General features: G+C 47.5%; 5 protein-coding genes across 5 annotated transcripts; 4 read left to right on the forward strand and 1 right to left on the reverse strand.

The window, feature by feature from the left end:
• Positions 1 to 1,382: 1,382 nt before the first annotated feature.
• Positions 1,383 to 3,102, forward strand: F5B22DRAFT_612107 (trypsin-like cysteine/serine peptidase domain-containing protein). Its single transcript, XM_047975326.1, has 3 exons — positions 1,383 to 1,983; positions 2,051 to 2,542; positions 2,598 to 3,102. Exons 1-3 carry the CDS (start codon positions 1,677 to 1,679, stop codon positions 2,837 to 2,839), a joined length of 1,041 nt encoding a protein of 346 aa, XP_047829620.1. The 5' UTR covers positions 1,383 to 1,676; the 3' UTR covers positions 2,840 to 3,102.
• Positions 3,103 to 4,315: 1,213 nt separating this feature from the next.
• Positions 4,316 to 6,017, forward strand: F5B22DRAFT_657015 (cytochrome P450; the record flags this gene model as incomplete). The annotated part of the gene is made up of 8 exons (XM_047980013.1): positions 4,316 to 4,493; positions 4,600 to 4,638; positions 4,708 to 5,019; positions 5,214 to 5,335; positions 5,366 to 5,372; positions 5,439 to 5,543; positions 5,596 to 5,788; positions 5,948 to 6,017. The coding sequence occupies 8 exons, from the start codon at positions 4,316 to 4,318 to the stop codon at positions 6,015 to 6,017; spliced, it is 1,026 nt and encodes a 341-aa protein (XP_047829621.1).
• Positions 6,018 to 8,547: 2,530 nt separating this feature from the next.
• F5B22DRAFT_612111 (putative amidophosphoribosyltransferase) lies at positions 8,548 to 12,227 on the forward strand. Its single transcript, XM_047975327.1, has 11 exons — positions 8,548 to 9,312; positions 9,389 to 9,452; positions 9,615 to 9,657; positions 9,867 to 9,913; positions 10,014 to 10,255; positions 10,376 to 10,613; positions 10,738 to 10,768; positions 10,864 to 11,185; positions 11,248 to 11,351; positions 11,402 to 11,449; positions 11,545 to 12,227. The coding sequence occupies exons 1-11, from the start codon at positions 9,156 to 9,158 to the stop codon at positions 11,950 to 11,952; spliced, it is 1,704 nt and encodes a 567-aa protein (XP_047829622.1). The 5' UTR covers positions 8,548 to 9,155; the 3' UTR covers positions 11,953 to 12,227.
• A 1,452-nt stretch (positions 12,228 to 13,679) lies between these two features.
• On the reverse strand, positions 13,680 to 15,461 carry F5B22DRAFT_248957 (uncharacterized protein). Its single transcript, XM_047969994.1, has one exon. It carries the CDS (start codon positions 15,008 to 15,010, stop codon positions 13,856 to 13,858), a length of 1,155 nt encoding a protein of 384 aa, XP_047829623.1. The 5' UTR covers positions 15,011 to 15,461; the 3' UTR covers positions 13,680 to 13,855.
• A 2,073-nt stretch (positions 15,462 to 17,534) lies between these two features.
• F5B22DRAFT_647887 (uncharacterized protein) lies at positions 17,535 to 18,296 on the forward strand (the record flags this gene model as incomplete). Its single annotated transcript, XM_047978945.1, has 4 exons — positions 17,535 to 17,692; positions 17,772 to 17,924; positions 17,988 to 18,158; positions 18,212 to 18,296. The coding sequence occupies 4 exons, from the start codon at positions 17,535 to 17,537 to the stop codon at positions 18,294 to 18,296; spliced, it is 567 nt and encodes a 188-aa protein (XP_047829624.1).
• Positions 18,297 to 18,631: the final 335 nt, after the last annotated feature.

An 18,631-nucleotide genomic window follows, 5' to 3' on the forward strand; every position in this document is an offset into this window, starting at 1 on the left:
CGCTATTTTCTAAGAGAGTAAGAGTACTGTTGATGTCAGATATAAGCGATGGCATGTAGAATTCAGTGTATTGATTGATGTTGTTGTTCTTGTCTGTCTGACGCGCCTGCTACGCAGAGATTTTACGAGGGCCCTGGTCTTCCTGACGTGGGTCTACCCTAAGGTCCCCGTTTACCCAATATCCTGGCTTAAGATATAACCCCTTATACTTGACAATAATACCTAGTGAAAGGGGTTGTAAATGACAGCAAGGGTATATAAGGATAGCGTACCTAGGACTTACCTACCTTCGAGACTGATCAACTGTCAAATATAAGGGGTTATATCTTAAGCCAGGATATTGGGTAAACGGGGACCTTAGGGTAGACCCACGTCAGGAAGACCAGGGCCCTCGTAAAATCTCTGCGTAGCAGGCGCGTCAGACAGACAAGAACAACAACATCAATCAATACACTGAATTCTACATGCCATCGCTTATATTTAACAATTATGACCCCTGTTGACCACCACCATACTTTACTTCAAAGGCTTCACTATTGCTGTATACACAATTATATACCCGTTAACGTTTGTCAACTTTTGCTGGGTAGGTGGTCTTAGTTTGAGCAGTGACGACCAGCCAGTGTGGAGGATTGTGGACTACATTTGTATATAGCTATCTCCTTCCCTACTTATGCAATAGAGGAGAGCAACCCGAATAAAACAACCGATAGTCCCCTACCTTGTCTTTCTCTCTTGCCTACAATCTATTTGCGTACCGTCACCTTAGGTATCTTTTGCTTTCGTACCCGGAGTTATAGACACCCCGTATAACCTTATCAAGAAAAAAAAAAAACCTATATGATTGGCTACAGCTTTATTATCAGACGGTTTAGGGTGGCGTGAATCTATTGTTGGAAGCGTGTGTGTAGTTGAAGCTAACAACAGCTGTACATAGGTAGGGCTGAATTGGCTAGGTCTGACTGGCTCGACTGGCTACCTAGGTACATGGTACATACCGTTTTAAAAGCTACTGACCGCAAAATTTTAATGAAAATGCAGTGGTTAAGCATGTGGCTTGTGTACAGTGTGTATATGGCTATGCATGGGGCTGACAGGAGGTATATATAGGACTAACAGCGGAACAATCAAAAAGAAAAGAACAATTGCCCAATTAGGCTTAATGCCATCTTATCTATAACTAACCCTAATTGGAAACTAATGCTTAATACAACTAGTATACTAGTAGTATTTACTTACTAGGTACTAGTTCTTGGCTAGTATAAGTATATACTTACTAGTTGACCTAAAACCTAATACTAGTAGTACATTTGACCCTGGTTCTTGCCAAGGTTCCTATAGAGATCCTTGCAGAGATCCCCTGTATATCTCTCTCGCGACCGCGCCGTCACTCTTTTCCCACGTTCCCTCGTAGACTGGGGAAGTTCGTCACAATGTGTTTATTATATATATCTGTAATCTTTCCTCCCTCTGCTTTCAAGTTCTTGCATTCTCTTGTGTCTCTTGTGCCAGCATCCTTCACCACCCCACGAGACAAATCCTAATCGTCGGAGGCCAGACACGTCTCTCAACCTGCTTGATCTTGCCAATCGAGAATCGCCCACCACCAGATCATACTATTCACCTTCCAGCCCCCCCTTACTTTATAGATCTTTTTGGGATTTCGAGCAACTCAGATGGCGAAGCAACCAGCCATGGAATTGGCACCATTTTATTCACGGTTTGTTGTATCTAGCTCCAATCGCCCGAACTCTCACCCGCAGACAAATTCTGAGGAAGCAGAGGAGTACAAGCACCTCGAGTATTACTTGGCCAGCTTACCCTACGCAAAATTCACCAATTTGGGCTCGAAAAGCCCAGCACGAATTGCGGCTTGGAATCTCACTTCCCGAAGACACCCAATTCAGAGCGAGGGCATCGTCACCTATACTCCACGTGGTGTGGTGGACCGTGGGTCAATAAAACAGGGTAAAGAGTACAGTGGTAAGTTTTGCTTCTAACTATACATAAAGTCCATGATACCATACTTGATGTAACTAACCTTGACTAGGCGTCTTCATAATGACATCACTTTTCAAAAGTGGAAGAGAATGGATTAAGAAAACAGGAACTGCGTTTGCTGTTAGCAAGTTCCATGTCTTGACCTCGGCTCACCTCATGTTCGACCTGAAGTTGGGTCCTGCTAAGTCGGCATTCCTCTCCCCAGATGAGCGCCAGGGCAGATACGGGGATCGTGGCAAGCGGTGCGTCGCTGTTGCCTGCCACGTCAACTATATCAAGACACTTGAGCGGAAAGGGGGATGGACCAAGAATGACTTCTGCATGGTGGCCGTCGAAGAGCCTTTCGACTCAGGGGTCCGTATCCCCAGGTGTCATAATGGACCCGGCCCGTCCTATGATGAGGATGGATTGATTATCGGTTTTCCCAAGGACATGCCTGAAATCTCCCCTGGAAAACGTCTCATTTCGTCCACGGGCTCGGTATACTGTCGGGAGAAGAACGGTGTCCTGTTAATGCAGCACAAGATAAATACAGTCGAAGGTAGGTGTGAGTGGTACCACTATCATCGAGGCAAGCCGACTAATGTCTATGCTAGGGAACTCGGGCAGCCCAGTCATTGTCAACAGCCTTGTTGTTGGCATCCACAGCGGATTCATAAAAGCGAAGGGATACAACGAAGCCGCGGCAGTGAATCGAAACGGTAACACAGTTGAAGACTTTTCTGCAGTGCTACGTTATATGCGAGCCCAGCATGCGAGGTTTCGTCAAGACGTCGGAGTGCTCGGAAAAGCTAGAGGTGTGACTCATCCCGGAGAGGTGTTAACTTTGTTTGGCTGATGGTAGCGCTTCCTCCATCGTATGAATTGTCTTGGGGATGTTGGGAAGTATACGGGGATTGTGAATAAAGGCTGGCGCAAATCGTGGTTCTAGGCAAAACGGCACATGAGAGGCTGATATGAGTATTTCAGGTCTAACATTCGATGGGATGGGATATGTTATAGATACCAATTTTGTTTCCTTGATATTTACTATCTTGTTATATAGTTACTTCAATTGGAATAGATTTATCTTGGGTTGAAGGTCAACCTATTATCTATTAATCCAGCTTATGCTCAGACCGTTGTAAACGAAGGCTAGCAAAGAAAGTATGGCAGCGACAGTCGTCAGCCCCTTAATCAATATCTTTATAAATGCTAAGGTTAAGATATGTTTCCTATAATAGTTCGGAGTAATTGCTTACTTGTCACTGTAGACTTATTCTAGAATCCCGAGCCTAAGCCGGTCCTAATTACCTACTTACTCGTAAGTAGTGAATCTCTGCTCCACAACCCCGGATAGACTACCCTAGCACTCCAATCTAGCTCCAAGTACAGGTCAGAAGGATGATAATTGTTAGCGCAACGCTAAATTTTGTACAGGCCGGGGTTTTTCGTAGGAGATTTCTGTGAATATACTTTGTAGGCAGGGGGTTTAGAGTGGCAAAACAGCTTCAAGACTGATCAACAGCAAGATTTCCACCAAAAATTGTATAACAGCCTTATGAACAACAGTACTCTTACTCCCTTGGATTATAGTGTCACGCTAACAATTATCATCCTTCCGACCTGTAGCATCATCCCTGCTGTTCGGATGCTACGCGATCTTGGATCCTTTCCCGCATCCTTCCAGGGATCTAGGTATTTGGGTTAGCGTCTACATCAAAGACACGCAGTTGTTGTGATAGGCTGAAACGGTCTGCTCAGAGTTTAGTCACTGCTGAATGATGCAAGCAACATCTGGACAAGTATATAATACCTACAGTAGGCTTATTCCAATTATCTAAAATGCATAACTGGCTATTTACTTGCTAGTAATTTTGAATTCTCTTCTAAGATGTGAGCTTTAATGAAGAGAGAAGGGGGATAGATCTCTAGATATAAATGATCATGACATTTTATTGCCCTGTACGACAGGTAGCAGTGTATAAACAGATACTCCGTATAATACATCAGAGGCGGGCCGGCCTAGTTTCTCGGTTTAAAGCCATTACCCCCGACATCCTTTTAATCGGTGCCGAGCACCAAAATAGTTGCAAGCATACAGCCAACGCCGGATTCTAATTCGGGCGGCGATGGGATATCTTGATAGGATTGTTGCATGATGTGGCCCGTACATATGCAGCTGCTTGGAACGAGCAATGTTCCTGCACATGAGCGCACTCATCCCGCTTTGTAACCTGAAGGTTACCTTCTCTTCGACGTCACTCATATCCCGTCCTTCTGTATTGCCATTCAATTGTTTAAAAGTGACATGTTTCTCTTTGATGAAGTTTCAATGGAATATTTGGGTAGCGTAGTGTCATGGCCGACTACTGCCACTATCATTTCATCGTATCTTTCAGGCATCGTAATCTATCGTCTATTTCTCCACCCTCTTGCTCGGTTTCCCGGCCCAAAGCTAGCAGCAGCAACACGATGGTTCAAGGCTATTACGACGTCGTCCAGAACGGCCAGTACACATTCAAAATACACGAGGTGCATAGGAAATACGGTGTTCCCCCACTTAAAACAATCACACTGTCATTTCTCATCTAACATGTGTGATTTCAGTTGATCTAGGTCCGATTATCCGGATTAGTCCTCATGAGCTTCATATCAGTGACCCTCTGTTCTATAACACTTTATACTACTAAGAAGGCCGTTGGGATAGACATACGTGGGCATGAGACGCCTGGGGACCCGAACGCCCAACGATTCATACGGCAGAGCACGAACACTACCGGGCGCGTCGTCAGCCCCTAGCTACCTTCTTCTCTAGAGCAAAGGTTATTAGCCAACAGGAGATAATCCGAAGGAATGCGGACAAGCTCTGCAATCGTCTTTCTAGGGTCTCCGATTCGGCGAAAACGGTGAATGTGGGTGCTGCTATTTCGGCGATGGCCCGCGACGTGTCCTTCGAGTATATTCTGGGTCGAAGCCATAATAGTCTCGACAGTGAGGACTTCGACGTCGCTGTTCTTTATGCGGCAAAGGGGGCTGGTCCGTTGTGGCGGATCACCAAGCATGTGGGATATGTTTTCCATTTTGTCAACAAATCCCAGTGAATTGGACGATCAAGATCTTAGATGATACCATGAAGACTTTCTTCGCATATATGAAGGTTTGCTTGCGAAATCTAGAACTCGCGTTACTCTTTCTTAAAGCTTCTAGGCTACTATGAAAAATCACGAAAGATCTAATGGCTAGCGTGAATGTACCTACGCCAGACAATCGCGTTCGCCGAACCATTGTCCATGAAACCCTTGGTTCCAAGCTCCCGTTAGAAGACAAGTCTTTTCAGCGCGTCTTCGAGGATGTAACTTTTGTGACCTGAGCTGGGTTTGAGACCACTGGTAGCGCTTTATGATTGATTTGTTTCCACGTATTTAGCAATAACTTAATTCTTCGACGATTAAGAGAGGAAATTAGAAGTGCTGAAGTAGAACATCCAGATGTAATGGTTCTCAAAGTCCTCGAGAAATTCCCTTACCTAACTGCGACTTTCATGGAAGGCTTGCGCCTAAGTCCTGGGGTTAGCGACGCGGATGACACGTATCGCCCCTGACCGGGATCTAGCCTACGGGAGCTATCGAATCCCGGCCGGGACTCCTGTCGGAATGACCACAATCCTGATACATACAGATGAGAAATTGTATCCGGACCCCCAGTCCTTCAATCCTGGGCGCCGGCCGCATCACAGCCGCCGGAACAATGCTGAGGAGGCATACGCGCAGTTTTCGAGAGCAACAAGGGTGTGTCTCGGCATGCAGTGAGTAGATAATTTACCTACACTGAATCAGCCGATGCTAGTTGATGCTCATCTGTGCAGCCTTGCATGGGCCGAATTGTACAACGTACTTGCCGCACTTGTCCGGCGCTTCAATTTCCAGTTTGTACAGGCGAAAGCTGAAGACTTTGATTGCATTAGTGACCAGTTCGTTATCGGTACTAGTGGAGATGGACTCTTAGAAGCCCGTGTTGAGATTTGTAGCAAGTAATTGGTATCAGCTGGAAAATAGGGCGGAGGCTACTTAGCTAGCTTTTTGAGTTCTTTCTTCTGATGACATGTTTTGTCTACGAGTTTCATATGATTATTGTACAGAAGTGTAGGGGAAACAGCCCGCACCTAAGAATTCCGGTCTTCTGGGGCTGATCATGGCCGTTCCGTGATAGGTTTATCGCTCAAGTGGTAATCGCGTAAGACACTCCAAGTCACCAGCCAGCCATAACTTCTCGTTTTTTTTCTTTTTCAAGTTGACGGCCTAATAGTTTCTAGTGTGATGAGCATGAATTCGCCAGCTAATTGCGTTTTCGTGTGCGGCGTGACAGGCAATCAAGGTGGTGCTCTCGCTAGGAAGCTTGTACAGCTCCGCGGTTCATGCAACCGTTCGAGACCTCGAGGCCCCTTGGGCGTTAGCTCTCGCAGCACTCGGCGTCAAACTTGCTCAAGGAGACTGGTACAATGAAGAGGCACCCAGAACAAGTCTTGTCGGCTGTGATAAAACCTTCATCGTTCTAGCGTCAACAATCGAGGACTTCGACCACGAGCGCTGACAGGCAGCAGCAATCTCAATGGTAGCTAATAATGTCGGGGTGAGATAGGCTATTTTATCTACGAATCTTGGAGTGTCTAGTGAGTCTCTCCCGACCTTTCAAACTTTCTGACATGATAAAAAATCTAATAATGTATTTGATATTAGTACACAATGACGAGGGGAACCTAGGCTGCGCTCTTGAACCTGGCAGCATACTCCATGCCTTGGTGAAGGTCAAGCACAACGTCGAGGACACTGTTAAGAGCACGGGGTTCGAATCATTTACAGTTTTACGTCCCGGATACTTCATGGCCAATTTCTTGGAGGTCTCGCCAGTGAGTTCTTGGCTCCGCAGGAGACAATGGATTATCTTGGGAGCGTAATGGGACGACCAGGGCTTAAGGCCATCTTATTGAATGACGCCGAGGTGTCTGCCTTTGCCTGCTGGGTCTTTTGACAACACATACGTCAAGGGTGACAAATGTCTGGAGTTCATGACACAGTTTGTTGACATGAAGGAGGTGGCTGGCATTATGCCACTAACAACCTTTGAAAGCTTCCTTGCGCGAGAGAAGGTTAAAGTCAAGAGATTGGGATAATGTCAGGGGCTATAGACCAATAGACCCTAGGGATAGATGCATTGGATTTAGTAGGAGTTACACCCCTAAACATTCTGAAAAGGTAGGGATCAAATGACTCCTCTATCGAGTCCTATTAGACTAGACCTACTTGACTTCAACTGGCCTTTTACGACCCTTTATCTGACCCAAAATTAAATGAAGAGCTGAATGGCACCCTGCAGTATGACCATTGATTTTCTAAACGCCTCTTCATCATAATTGAGCACTTTGGACTGGTGTTTGATGCAAACTTAGCTACTGAGGTGATCACCTACTATTACACTCACCTCTTAAACTACATCAGAAACTCATCGATCTTTTCAAGCGCGTACAGATCATTCCTCCAAACTGCATAATTCGAGTCATCCTTTGCCTAACCTTGCGTCCCGGCCTTAACGCCAAGCTCTGCTATCTCGGGCTTACATAGTCAAAATCGATTATCTCTACCTAATCATCCCTCGCTTGAGGCTGTCATCTGCATGAAACGGTCATCTCACGGCAGTAGTACTTTATAAGGGATTGTTCGAAGCAACTATCTCTGACATGGACATCCTATAAGTCGGTTATATCAACTTGTCCTCGGAAAACCGGAAATGTTGTGTGTATGAAGCATCCGGCATCTCATCCCGGCCTTCTTTCTGTGCCCTTGTAATACTGGGAACTGGTCGGACAAGGGATGTCGTCGCGTAAAGGAATCCGACGTCGGTCACATGAGTGCGACGTAATAATGCCTGTCCCTTCCCGGCGGGATACCACACAATACCAGCTGCAATAAGGATCTATGAAAGATGACTGTCGTCAGCACTTAGATGCAGCCGATCGATCGCGGTCGTGTTTCTCTCTTTCTATGGTGTACATGGTACTACTTGAGATGCCTGTGTTCGCCGTCAACTTGTACACCTACTCTGGTATACTGGTACCTTGGGATATATCTGTCTCTCGAAACCCCCCAAAAATGAGGACTCGACAAAAATGAGTGAACGAATGAGCGGTGAATGACAGTTTCTTAAAGAATGGTACCAAGGCCGTATGTAGGTATCTATTAGCAATTGAATATAACTCTGTCTCTTATAATAGATCTCTCGCTTGATCGGTAAAGCGCTGTACGTATAGCGCTGTAAGTACTATGTAAGAGGCTGGGGTGCAGTGTTGCAGGGAACCCCGCATTACCTGCATTAGGGAGGGAGCAAATGATGGCATGCACACTGCAGAATTACGCCCCATTACGCCTAGAGTACGCCTAGAGTATGCCGTAATTGCGACCCTATCGAGCCTGTGCCCCGCCATCCCGCGTGCTTGTCCGCAATCGCCGGAGCAATCAATTAATCAATCAATCAATCGATCAATCAGGAGGTACCTACCTAAGTACCTATCGTCGGTACCCCTCCAAAATTTTTCTTATCGCGACACAAGCCGCCCGATACCTCAGCGTGGTGAGTGTTTCGAGCGGCCTCTAGGTACCTCTATGCGGTAACCTGTTAGTGGCCATTAGTGGCAACTTACCTATAGCAAGTACCTGAGTGGTCGATGCTAGGTCCCTCCCTCTGCCGGCCGGTCCCTCTGCCAGACCCTGCAGCCTCCGAGATTGCGGTATCAGGTGGCCTCTCTCCCACTTTTTATTTTTTTTTATTTCGCATCGACCGCGGGGTCACTTGCGACAAACACTTCCTTGCCATCAGCACAAACTGGAATGTCCCGTCTTTTCTGCTTCTAGTAAATAGTAGATCATGTCTATCCGTGACTAATTCTTTGGCTTGCCAATCCGCCTTCCCCAACCCGTGATCCTACCTCGTCGTCGTCGTTGTTGTGAAAGGCCGACCACCGGAGCAGCTTACCTTGACCCACCCACTCGCCGTCTCTTGTTGAACTCGAGTCGCAAACTCCAAATACCAAATACCGGCACATCGCGAAACCTGAGCTGCCTCGAATCCCATCTCCTCGTACCACGATCCATATCCCGTCAGTCATACCCCTCGACAACATGTGTGGCGTAGTAGGCCTGCTCCTTGCCGACACCGAGTCGCACACCGAGGTGTCACACCTGCTCTTCGAGTCGCTGTTCTACCTCCAGCATCGTGGCCAGGATGCCTGCGGCATTGCAACCTGCGGCGCAAAGGGACGGGTATACCAGTGCAAAGGTTTGTGTGCCCCCCTTCAACCGGCGCTGCATTGTCGTCCGTCATGACGAGGTTGGTGTGCTAATTCTAGACACAGGTAACGGTATGGCCGCCAAGGTTTTTCAGGATGGTGCTCGTGTCATTGATCTCCCGGGCTACATGTATGTCGTTACTCGTTCCGACCGAATTCTGCTTACCGTAGATGCCGCGACCAAGTTCACATAACATTGATTTACCGCGGCATCTGCACCGGCCCGAAAACCCTAAATTCCCAACAAGCAACTCCAGAGATTATTCAATGTTTGCTGACTGCGTGACTTTAGGGGAATTGCTCATCTTCGGTATCCCACAGCTGGAACTTCTTCAGTGCGTCATCCTCCACCAATCGCCGAGTCCAAACTCTTTGCCGACATTCTTCACTTGATTGCGTGAAATATCCGCAACAAGCCCTTTCCATTCCTTGCCAAGATCGCTTTCTCGCGCCTTGCATTAAATATACCTGGTTCTATAGTCTTGTGTTGCTAGAGATGTCCTAAACACGAGACTGGTCGTTTCTAACAATCGCTTTCATATAGAGTGCCGAAAGTCAGCCTTTCTACTGCAACAGCCCTTACGGTATCTGGTATGTATAAGCCCCTTATTTATTTTCCTATCAAAATGCGGCTCAATTCATTATTGCAATACAGCACCTATGACTTTAGTTAACACTCTCGTGACTGTAGCCTTGCCCATAATGGAAACCTTATCAATGCTCCTGAGCTGCATAGATACCTGGATGAAGAGGCCCATCGTCATGTGAACACAGACTCAGACAGCGAACTTATGCTCAACATTTTCGCCAATGCGCTTAATGATACCGGCAAGGCTAGAGTCAACGTCGAGGATATCTTCCGATCTCTTAAGCAAATGTACCAGAAGTGTCAGGGCGCATGGGCCGCCACCGCCATGATTGCTGGCTTCGGTAGTAAGTTATCTCATCCCATAACTCCGAAATAACCTGTGCCATTCTATCCCATACTATCCGGGTTACTTTCATACAATTCGCTACCCGTGGCAAAGGCAAAGTGACTGATCACTGCTCCAGTTCTGGCTTTCAGAGACGCGCACGGAATTCGCCCTCTACTCATCGGCACACGACCCTCTGCCACCATTGAGGGTGCGACAGACTACATGATTGCGTCGGAAAGCATAGCTCTTCGCCAACTTGGATTCAAAGATTGGAGAGATATCCTGCCTGGTGAAGCCGTCTTCATTCAGAAGGGAGGAAAGGCTGAGTTCAAGCAAATTCAGGAGAGAAAGAGTTATACACCTGATATTTTCGAGTAAGTCAGCTCTGGTCTGTCGTGGATCGATCATGACCCGACGCATACAAGCCATGACTGCGTCGTCACGGCCATTCCCTACCGTTTCTTTTGAAATCCGTCTACTTACACGATGATTACATAGATATGTCTACTTTGCTAGACCCGACTCGGTCGTAAGTTCTTTCTCCCGCGAAATCAATCGTGTGCTCCTCGTATCAGATACGAAAAGACATTCGAAGCTTTCTGTACTGATTCTCGATCTATTCAGTCGGATTCTATCAGCATACACAAGAGCAGACAAAACATGGGTGTCAAACTCGCAGACAAGATACGCGAGACCATAGGAGACGCAGGAGTCCGTGGAATAGATGTTATCATCCCGGTACCCGAAACCGCTAACACAGCTGCCGCGGTCGTATCGGAGCGGTTAAAAATTCCACTGTCAAACGCCTTTATCAAGAATAGATACGTCTTCCGCACATTCATCTTACCCGGTCAGAAACTCAGACAAAAGAGTGTTCGCCGCAAACTGTCCGCCATCGAGTCGGAGTTTCAAGGGAGGACTGTTTGTTTAGTTGACGATTCTATAGGTAAGTTTATCATTGTTGATGTCGCGCTTGAAAAGATATAGGCTGACTGACCAACTACAAAGTCCGGGGAACTACGTCGAAAGAAATTGTTAGCATGGCGCGAGAGGCTGGCGCTGTAAAAGTCTACTTTGCTAGCTGTGCGCCGCCGTTGGTGTATCCTCATATCGTGCGTGTCTCTTCCCCTTCTTTCAAATCTTCAAGGCTAATTGTGTGTAGTACGGTATTGATCTCGCATCACCTCATGAAATGATTGCGCACGAAAAGGTGAGTTTCCCTTAACCTCCGTCACCCTGTCGACCCGTTCATAATGCCGTAGAAGTATTACAAGACTCTATCATACTAACGTTTCTTACCAACAGACCCGTGAAGATATCGCACAACTGATAGGCGCAGATGATCTCATATACCAGGATATCGATGATCTGAAGCAAGCATGTGCTGAAGCTGCACCCAAAGGAGGCGTCAACGAGTTCGAAGTCGGCGTGTTCTGTGGAAAGTATCAGACCGACGTCCCAGAAGGGTACTTCGACCATCTGGATGAGATAAGAAATAAGAATCGGAAGAGCGGTGTGCCTGCGGGAGCTGTCACTGCGAGTAGTACAGTGAACGGCGTCAATGCGAGTGGGGGATTTAGACTCAATGTCCCGCCTAACACGCTCCCGACGAACGCGGACCCCGCCGCGCTGCTGTCGGCGTCGAATGCGCCCCGGACTCCGGAGAATCGAGAGGATATTAGTATCCATAATATTGCCTCGGAACATTATTAATATGGCGGGAAGTGATAATAAGAGCTGAGGAAAGAATGGCTTGATAGGGAGTCGAAACTTGGGTATAAACTTGAGTGGTTGGTTGGTGTATACCATTGAAATTCGGAGTTTTGCGGGTTGATTTTTCAAATGGTATAAATATGGCTGTTAACGTTGCCTGACTCTGTTGATATAGGAGTGAAACTCTATTGGTCGGGGATTGTTATAGAAATGATAGAATGAGTTTTAGGGTTTAGAGTGAAATGAATGAATGAAACATGCAAAATGTGCGAATATGTTGAGATGCTGGGTTGGATATTTATTGACTGGCTTACTTGATGAATTAAATTATGAGTTCGGCTGAAGCGAATGGAAAATATTTTATTTCGTGTTAACTAGGATGAGGGGTTGGTGTTTATTCTCAGTGAGGGTTGTTACGGTAGTGAGTGAGGCTAGGTGATTTGAGTGAGTGATTAGGTGCTAGGTGATTAAGTGATGGGAGTGAGAGGCGGGTTGATGGACTGAGGGACCTAGACTATCTATCTAAATGAATGAAATCGGTAATCAGGGATCAAAGTAAGAAATGAATGAATGAATGAAGGAAGCTATATTTCGGTGAAAGCGTGATTGCATACCTAGGTAGGTAGTGTGGGAGCACACGGGAATATACCCATATGCGACCATACTGGATTCCATGGAAGAATGGCAGATACCTAATAAGAGTGACAGGTAATGTAATGCAAGTCGTACCGCAGATGCTGTGATGCTGTGGCGGTACGTGGATTGGTGTGTACTACTAGGTAAAGCACGTATGCGCTGATTAAATTAAAGTCCCTCGTCTTACGATGGATATACATAATAAATAAAAAACGGTTTCTTGGCCGAGCCTTGTGAGTGTACCTACCATACAGTATTGCTTGTGCTGCCTACATCCTTATTTCTATCCTACTTACCCACTCTGTGTCTCTTGGTCCGGATACTCATTCGGGGAGGTAGGGAGGCTGGGGGATGCTTGATAAAGATAGTTAGTATTCGAAGCATTGAGTGAATGAAGATGCTCAGGTATGAATGAATGAGCGCGTGGGTAGGTAAGCGGCGATGAGATAAAAAGTGGCTTAATTGTTCACGGTCGATGTTTAACGTAGGTAGGTAGGTAGGTAGGTAGGTACAGCAGCAGCAATATTCACATGTAGATCATGGAATATCCATATGCTGCTGAGAGCCAAGAAGTTTAAAGTAAATATCACGGGAACGTGATTTCGTAACGTACTGTGATGCTCCTAGGCGAGAGTTGACATTGTCGAGTCTAAGCTCTAAGCTTGACGAAATTAATAAATATGTGAGAATAGAGGTTAAATTAGTTGGAGCAGACAGGCTCGAGATAGTTTGAATTGTATTGCTCAACGCGATACTAAAGTTAATAAAACAAGATGTATTTTTTGTCTTGCTGACGCCGTCCATAATACAACGCCTCTGTGAAAAGTTACAACGCTTCTGAAATCTCTCTAGCAAGAGTGAATAAGAAAATTCCAGTCCGTCGCGATCGTGTATGCCAACCTGTATCAAAGCCATATATGCGCACAAATACCGTAATATCCCATCATAAATCCCTATCCCTTCATGTCATCGCAATTTACCGTAGTCATTCCTGTTGTAACCAGTACCCATCGCAGCATAATCTGTATAAAAATTACAGCCCTTGGAGTTTCTCAATTTCAAACGTAAAGTAGAAAGAGATAATAATTCGCAAATCTTGTCTACGCTAGATAAAAAGGTGTGTCGTTAACATCGTAAAATAGGTAATGAAATACGGTCATACCGCACCGGAAGAACGCCAGGCAGAAATACAGTAGAAAGACAAATCTGAAAAAGATGAAAAGGATGAAAGAGGCAACTGAGATTGGGAAAGGGCGGCAACCATGTTCTAGAAGCGGCCGCGCCCCTTCCGCTTGGCGCCCTTGCCCATGATCTGCGACGCGATAAGGCTACTGATGGCATTCTCCGCCATGCCTTTCATGCCTCCCCTGGAGCCACGAGGATCTTGATCCATGAATGCGTCCATAGCCGCGGCACCTAAAGCGGCGGTAGCTACCTTAGCCGCTTTATCACCCGTCCAGCTTCCCGGTTGCTTACGCAGTCTGAAAGCGGTCAGGCCGCCAGCTTCTATCGCCGCCTTGGCTGCCATCTGCCACCGCTCTGCAGCAGGGTTTGCAGGCGGTGCTGTGCTGTTGCGGTAGCGAGAGCTACGGGACGGCGATGGGGAAGGTGAGTAACGGCGGTGGTGATGTCTTCCGCTCCGGCCACGGTCTCGATCTCGGCTGCGAGTTGAGGACCGTTGTGAAGCGAGGTACGAGTCTGGGTTTCGACTTAGTGGGGGTGGTGATGCGCTGTGTCGGCGCCGGCGCTCGTGTTCACGGTGACGGGATCTGTCCCGGTCGCCATGACGGGTGGAATGTCGTCTTCGGGGTGGTGGAGATGGAGATAGCGAAGGACTGGAGGCATGCCGTCTATGGTGCCGCCTAGATCGGTCGTCTCGGTCGTGGCGGTCGACTGACCGACTTGATCTACCCTTCTCGGCATCTTTACCAGCTTGCGCCGCGGCATAGGCAGCAGCCGCTTCACTAAGGAAGTTCAGGCCTTTTTTGCCAAAGCCCTGCAGTTTCGGGTTTTGTTCAGCGAAGTCGGTGTAAAAGTGCCTTCCTTTAGATTTCTTTCTGGTATCCTGGCCGCTGTCTCTGTCTCGGTGTCGGTCTCGGCCGCGGTCCCTATCCCTGTCTCTATCTTTTGTGCGGGGTGATGATGAATGATGTGACGTATGGTGGGGAGGGGAATAGGCGGCGTCGCGTCTTGAGTGTCGCGGAGGGCTAGTTGTGCGAGCGTATCGTCGCGCCCTATCGCGATCTGGCGAAGATGTATGACGGGCTGGAGAGCCGCGGCGCGGAGAGAGAGGTTCGTCGGTGCCTATGTATTCATAGGCTGGCTGGTTGTGGTCTGTTGGTGGTGAGTGAATATAGGGATCATCGAATGTGTATGGGTCGTCATAACGATCATGACGATGTCTACTCGAGCGGGGCGCCATGATACAGAATTAGAAAATACTGTAACTGATAAGTTTTGGGAGAAATCAGGGTCTTCTGGTTGACGTGGGACTGTTACTCTATCCAAAGAGCTACAGTTGTAGGTACAAGAATGTCATGAGAGATGGTGGGAATATTTAAAGATAGCTACGGGCAAAGGACGAGGTGTGGACTAGGGTGCCCAGTCAGTACCCGGGAATGGGCGGGCTGTTTGCTGCGCCAATGATGGCAAGCAGGGGTCTCGACAGACGCACTCGACGCAGGAGAGCTGCACTTCGACGTAGCTCGTGCAGAAGCGCGTTGGTGTGAGCCGATCCTTTTGGAGGGGCCTCCCGCTTGGGTCTGCGTCTAGTTTACTTAGATAGGTAGAAGGCTCCAGTATGGCGGCGGTGTAGGGAGCGAATGACTGAATGAGAGGGACTGGCTGGATTGGCTGACTGATTTGACTCCCTCCTGATTGCCTAGGTAGGTAGTCGATGGTATGATGCCTACAGGTGCGTGTTAGGAAGACAGACCAGACACAGACAAACAGGTGACGTCGTGTCAACCAAGAGAAGAAAGAAGACGCATTCCAAGCGAGTTTGTTGGGTTGTTGGTTGGGTGCGTGCGTAACAAATCACCCTCCCTCTCCACCAACATCGCACTCTATCTTATACAACTGTGATTACTCAAATGGGAACTGCCGCCTGGTACTGAAGGTCTCGTCGAAGCTATTGATCGGCCAAGAGAGGGAGCCCGTGAAGGACCAAGGGCCCTGGGTGTAAGCTCATGCCGGAGACTCCCAGACTCGTCCCCCCACCGTCGCCGCAACAGATTCGAATAGAATCAGAGGGACGAGACGAGTGACCCGCTTTAGCTCCCCGCATGATCTCATAGAGCATATGCCTCATCTGGCTCCCGTCTATGGTTCGCGGTGGGACAAGACCCGGATGTGCCAACTCACCACTTGTCATGCACTTGATAGCACAGGCTGACGGTCTATATCGCTATTCCGTGGACAATACATATCAATCGAGTATGGTGCTTGCTTGGATGCATGCTGCTTTGACCAAAAAGACGATTCGTGGGCTTGAAGGGAATACCCAGAAAGAGTCGACATACGGCGTCATATTGCAGCGGCAAAGCCATCAGCTCGATTAGTGTCCGTGCTGAATGCTTTCTTATTGGAAAGACGTGCTAATCAGCACAGCGATTCGCTCAGACTTACATTATGGGGAGAGCTGGGAGTATCGCGACAGTGATGGTGAATCGTGAGCGTCACACGCCTTGCCATGTGATGATGACGAGCGGCGTGTACCTAGCGTGTACCGTGTAGCGTTTGACGAAGGAATCCCGAGAGCGACCTAGCACAGTCACCTCTCAACGCAGACTCTCACATGGTTTACGTAGAAGCAAGCACCGGAGATTGCTGCTTATTTGCGTGGTGAATCAGCTCATTTGCTAGAATCACGAGACCACGAAGGGAAGAGACAAAAGGCGGAGGGGGCCGGGACGGGATGCGACCTGACTTGACCTCCAATACCAGCAATACTGTTTTGATGCATTGAGCACTACCTAAATCACTATTTCTCTTAATTGCATAGATGCCTTTAAACGAGAAGCTACCTAGAAATCTTTACGTAAGCACTGCAAGACACAACGGGCGATCTGGGGTATGAGATGCATCCATCTCTCTACAACAGGCACAGCAAACTGCGTGATGTGATTGCTGGAACAAATTGCAACAAGAAACCGAAGCAATATACAAATGCCTACATGTTGTCCGAACTCGCATGCAGATACCCGCTTGATATCCTATCGTAGCCGTGAAATCACGAAGAACTGCGTCTCCATCCAAGACATCACACGATGATACATCTAAATTGACCAATCGCCCAAATACTGCTGGGATATCGAGACTTCTTTTTGAACAATTTGTTTCTAGACACTTGGCAATCCAATTTGCCAAGATCTCGTCTTGTTCAGAAAGCGTCAGTAAGCTGACTGCAACCCCAGCAACTTCACGACGGCTTATGGGCAATACGAACTTGTTCAGCATGCTGGATCTACAACGTTTCATCGCATCTCGTCGAGCTGTAGTTCCAGACAGTCATCGCCCATGTCTCAATTTAATGGTACGCAGTTTAGGCTAATACTAATTTGCCCAGCACCTGGCCGGCATCGCAGGGACGAGGCGCCCGGCTTCACCCATACACACTTGACCGCTCTCCTCAGCTGCGCTTGCCAGCATCATGTCTCGCCCGATATAGTAAGATTCTTCACCAAATTGTCTTTACCCCGGGTTGAGGATGCAGCACGCCAAGCATCACAACTCGTGTTCGCTTAAGCATCTTCTGTAGGGCTGCTATTTGTGTTGGAGTTTGAGTCAAAAAGCCCAAATTGGGCTCACTTAAGCGAGGATCAACTATGGCTCCCCAAATATATATGTGCCCATATCTCATCTCATCATTTTGAATGATCTACGTAGACGAGGCAGATCAAACAGTCCAAAGAAAGTAAACAGCTGTGAATCTAGCATCATCAATCATGCAACTTCAATCTCTCTACATCTTCGCCTTGGCTGGCCTTGGAGCCGCAACTACGACTTGCCTCCCCTCGGACCAGTTCCCCACCAAGACAAGCATCTGCGCTGACTACTCCTCAGCTTGTGGCAGCCCGCCAACGGCAACCGTCTGGTATGGAGGGTAAGAGATAACCTAAGAGAGCCCCGATACATGATAGAGATATGCTTTGTTTATCCTTCCCTTGCTAATGAAGTTGTAGATGTTACGATATAACCGAAACGCCCACCTTCACAGTACCACCATGCCCTACCGGTGCCAGTTCCATGGATGAATGTACATCAACCGGGACGGTATGCGATACACTATACAGGACGTGTGTGACGCCTATTCCCACTACTTTGACATACGGAGCGTAAGGACACCCTTCTACACCTGTTAAGCTTGGAGGGACAATCAGTGGTTGACTGAGACCCAGATGTCACGATGCCTGCGTGAATGTCACCTACTCTGCACCAGGCTGTCCAACAGCGACCCCTAGCATCACTGTCGTTGATCCCAGCAGCTGCACAAATACGTACACCCTTTGTGAGGACCACATCAAGGAGTGCGGGTCACCGACTCCCACGGCGTACTTAACATATGGAGGGTAAGCCCCCTGCCTTCGCTACACCACGCGATGAAGTAATTAACCCGGAGTAGATGCCATCCTGCGTGCGAGACTCCCACCTATTCGCCACCTCCTTGTCCTACCGCGAGCTCCTACGCGGCTGCCTTCACAGCTTAAATCTACGAGAAATCACGTGCAGGTGTAATGCGACGTGATACAATGAGTTCTCATCCAGTGGTCATCGTTGAGATTGAATTCAAGACTTTCACACTACCCACCAATTCACCTGAGACTTCACTTCTTTACCCGTCAAAATCATCAGTGATACTTTATAAACGATGATTTAATCGTGTAAAACCGATAAGACAATATAAGCATCACCAGCACACTATAACAATAAAGTTTTGAAACACGTAAACTCATGTTTTAAATTTTATCACATGTACAATTGCCGTAAAAGGCTTGGTATCATCGAAGTGAACAAAAAAAACCAACGTAAAATATATAACAGA

Source organism: Xylaria bambusicola, assembly GCF_022495145.1.
Source record: "Xylaria bambusicola strain CBS 139988 unplaced genomic scaffold F5B22scaffold_29, whole genome shotgun sequence".
Taxonomy (NCBI): Eukaryota; Fungi; Ascomycota; class Sordariomycetes; order Xylariales; family Xylariaceae; genus Xylaria; species Xylaria bambusicola.

Excerpts from the sequence above, each read along its gene's own strand:
- F5B22DRAFT_612107 (XM_047975326.1), top strand. The coding sequence starts at position 1,677 with ATGGCGAAGCAACCAGCCATGGAATTGGCACCATTTTATTCACGGTTT. Across the intron at positions 1,984-2,050 it reads ACAGGGTAAAGAGTACAGTG|GCGTCTTCATAATGACATCA; the intron begins GTAAGTTTTGCT and ends AACCTTGACTAG. Across the intron at positions 2,543-2,597 it reads CAAGATAAATACAGTCGAAG|GGAACTCGGGCAGCCCAGTC; the intron begins GTAGGTGTGAGT and ends TGTCTATGCTAG.
- F5B22DRAFT_612111 (XM_047975327.1), top strand. The coding sequence starts at position 9,156 with ATGTGTGGCGTAGTAGGCCTGCTCCTTGCCGACACCGAGTCGCACACC. Across the intron at positions 11,186-11,247 it reads TTTAGTTGACGATTCTATAG|TCCGGGGAACTACGTCGAAA; the intron begins GTAAGTTTATCA and ends CCAACTACAAAG. Across the intron at positions 11,450-11,544 it reads AAATGATTGCGCACGAAAAG|ACCCGTGAAGATATCGCACA; the intron begins GTGAGTTTCCCT and ends TCTTACCAACAG.
- F5B22DRAFT_248957 (XM_047969994.1), bottom strand. The coding sequence starts at position 15,010 with ATGGCGCCCCGCTCGAGTAGACATCGTCATGATCGTTATGACGACCCA.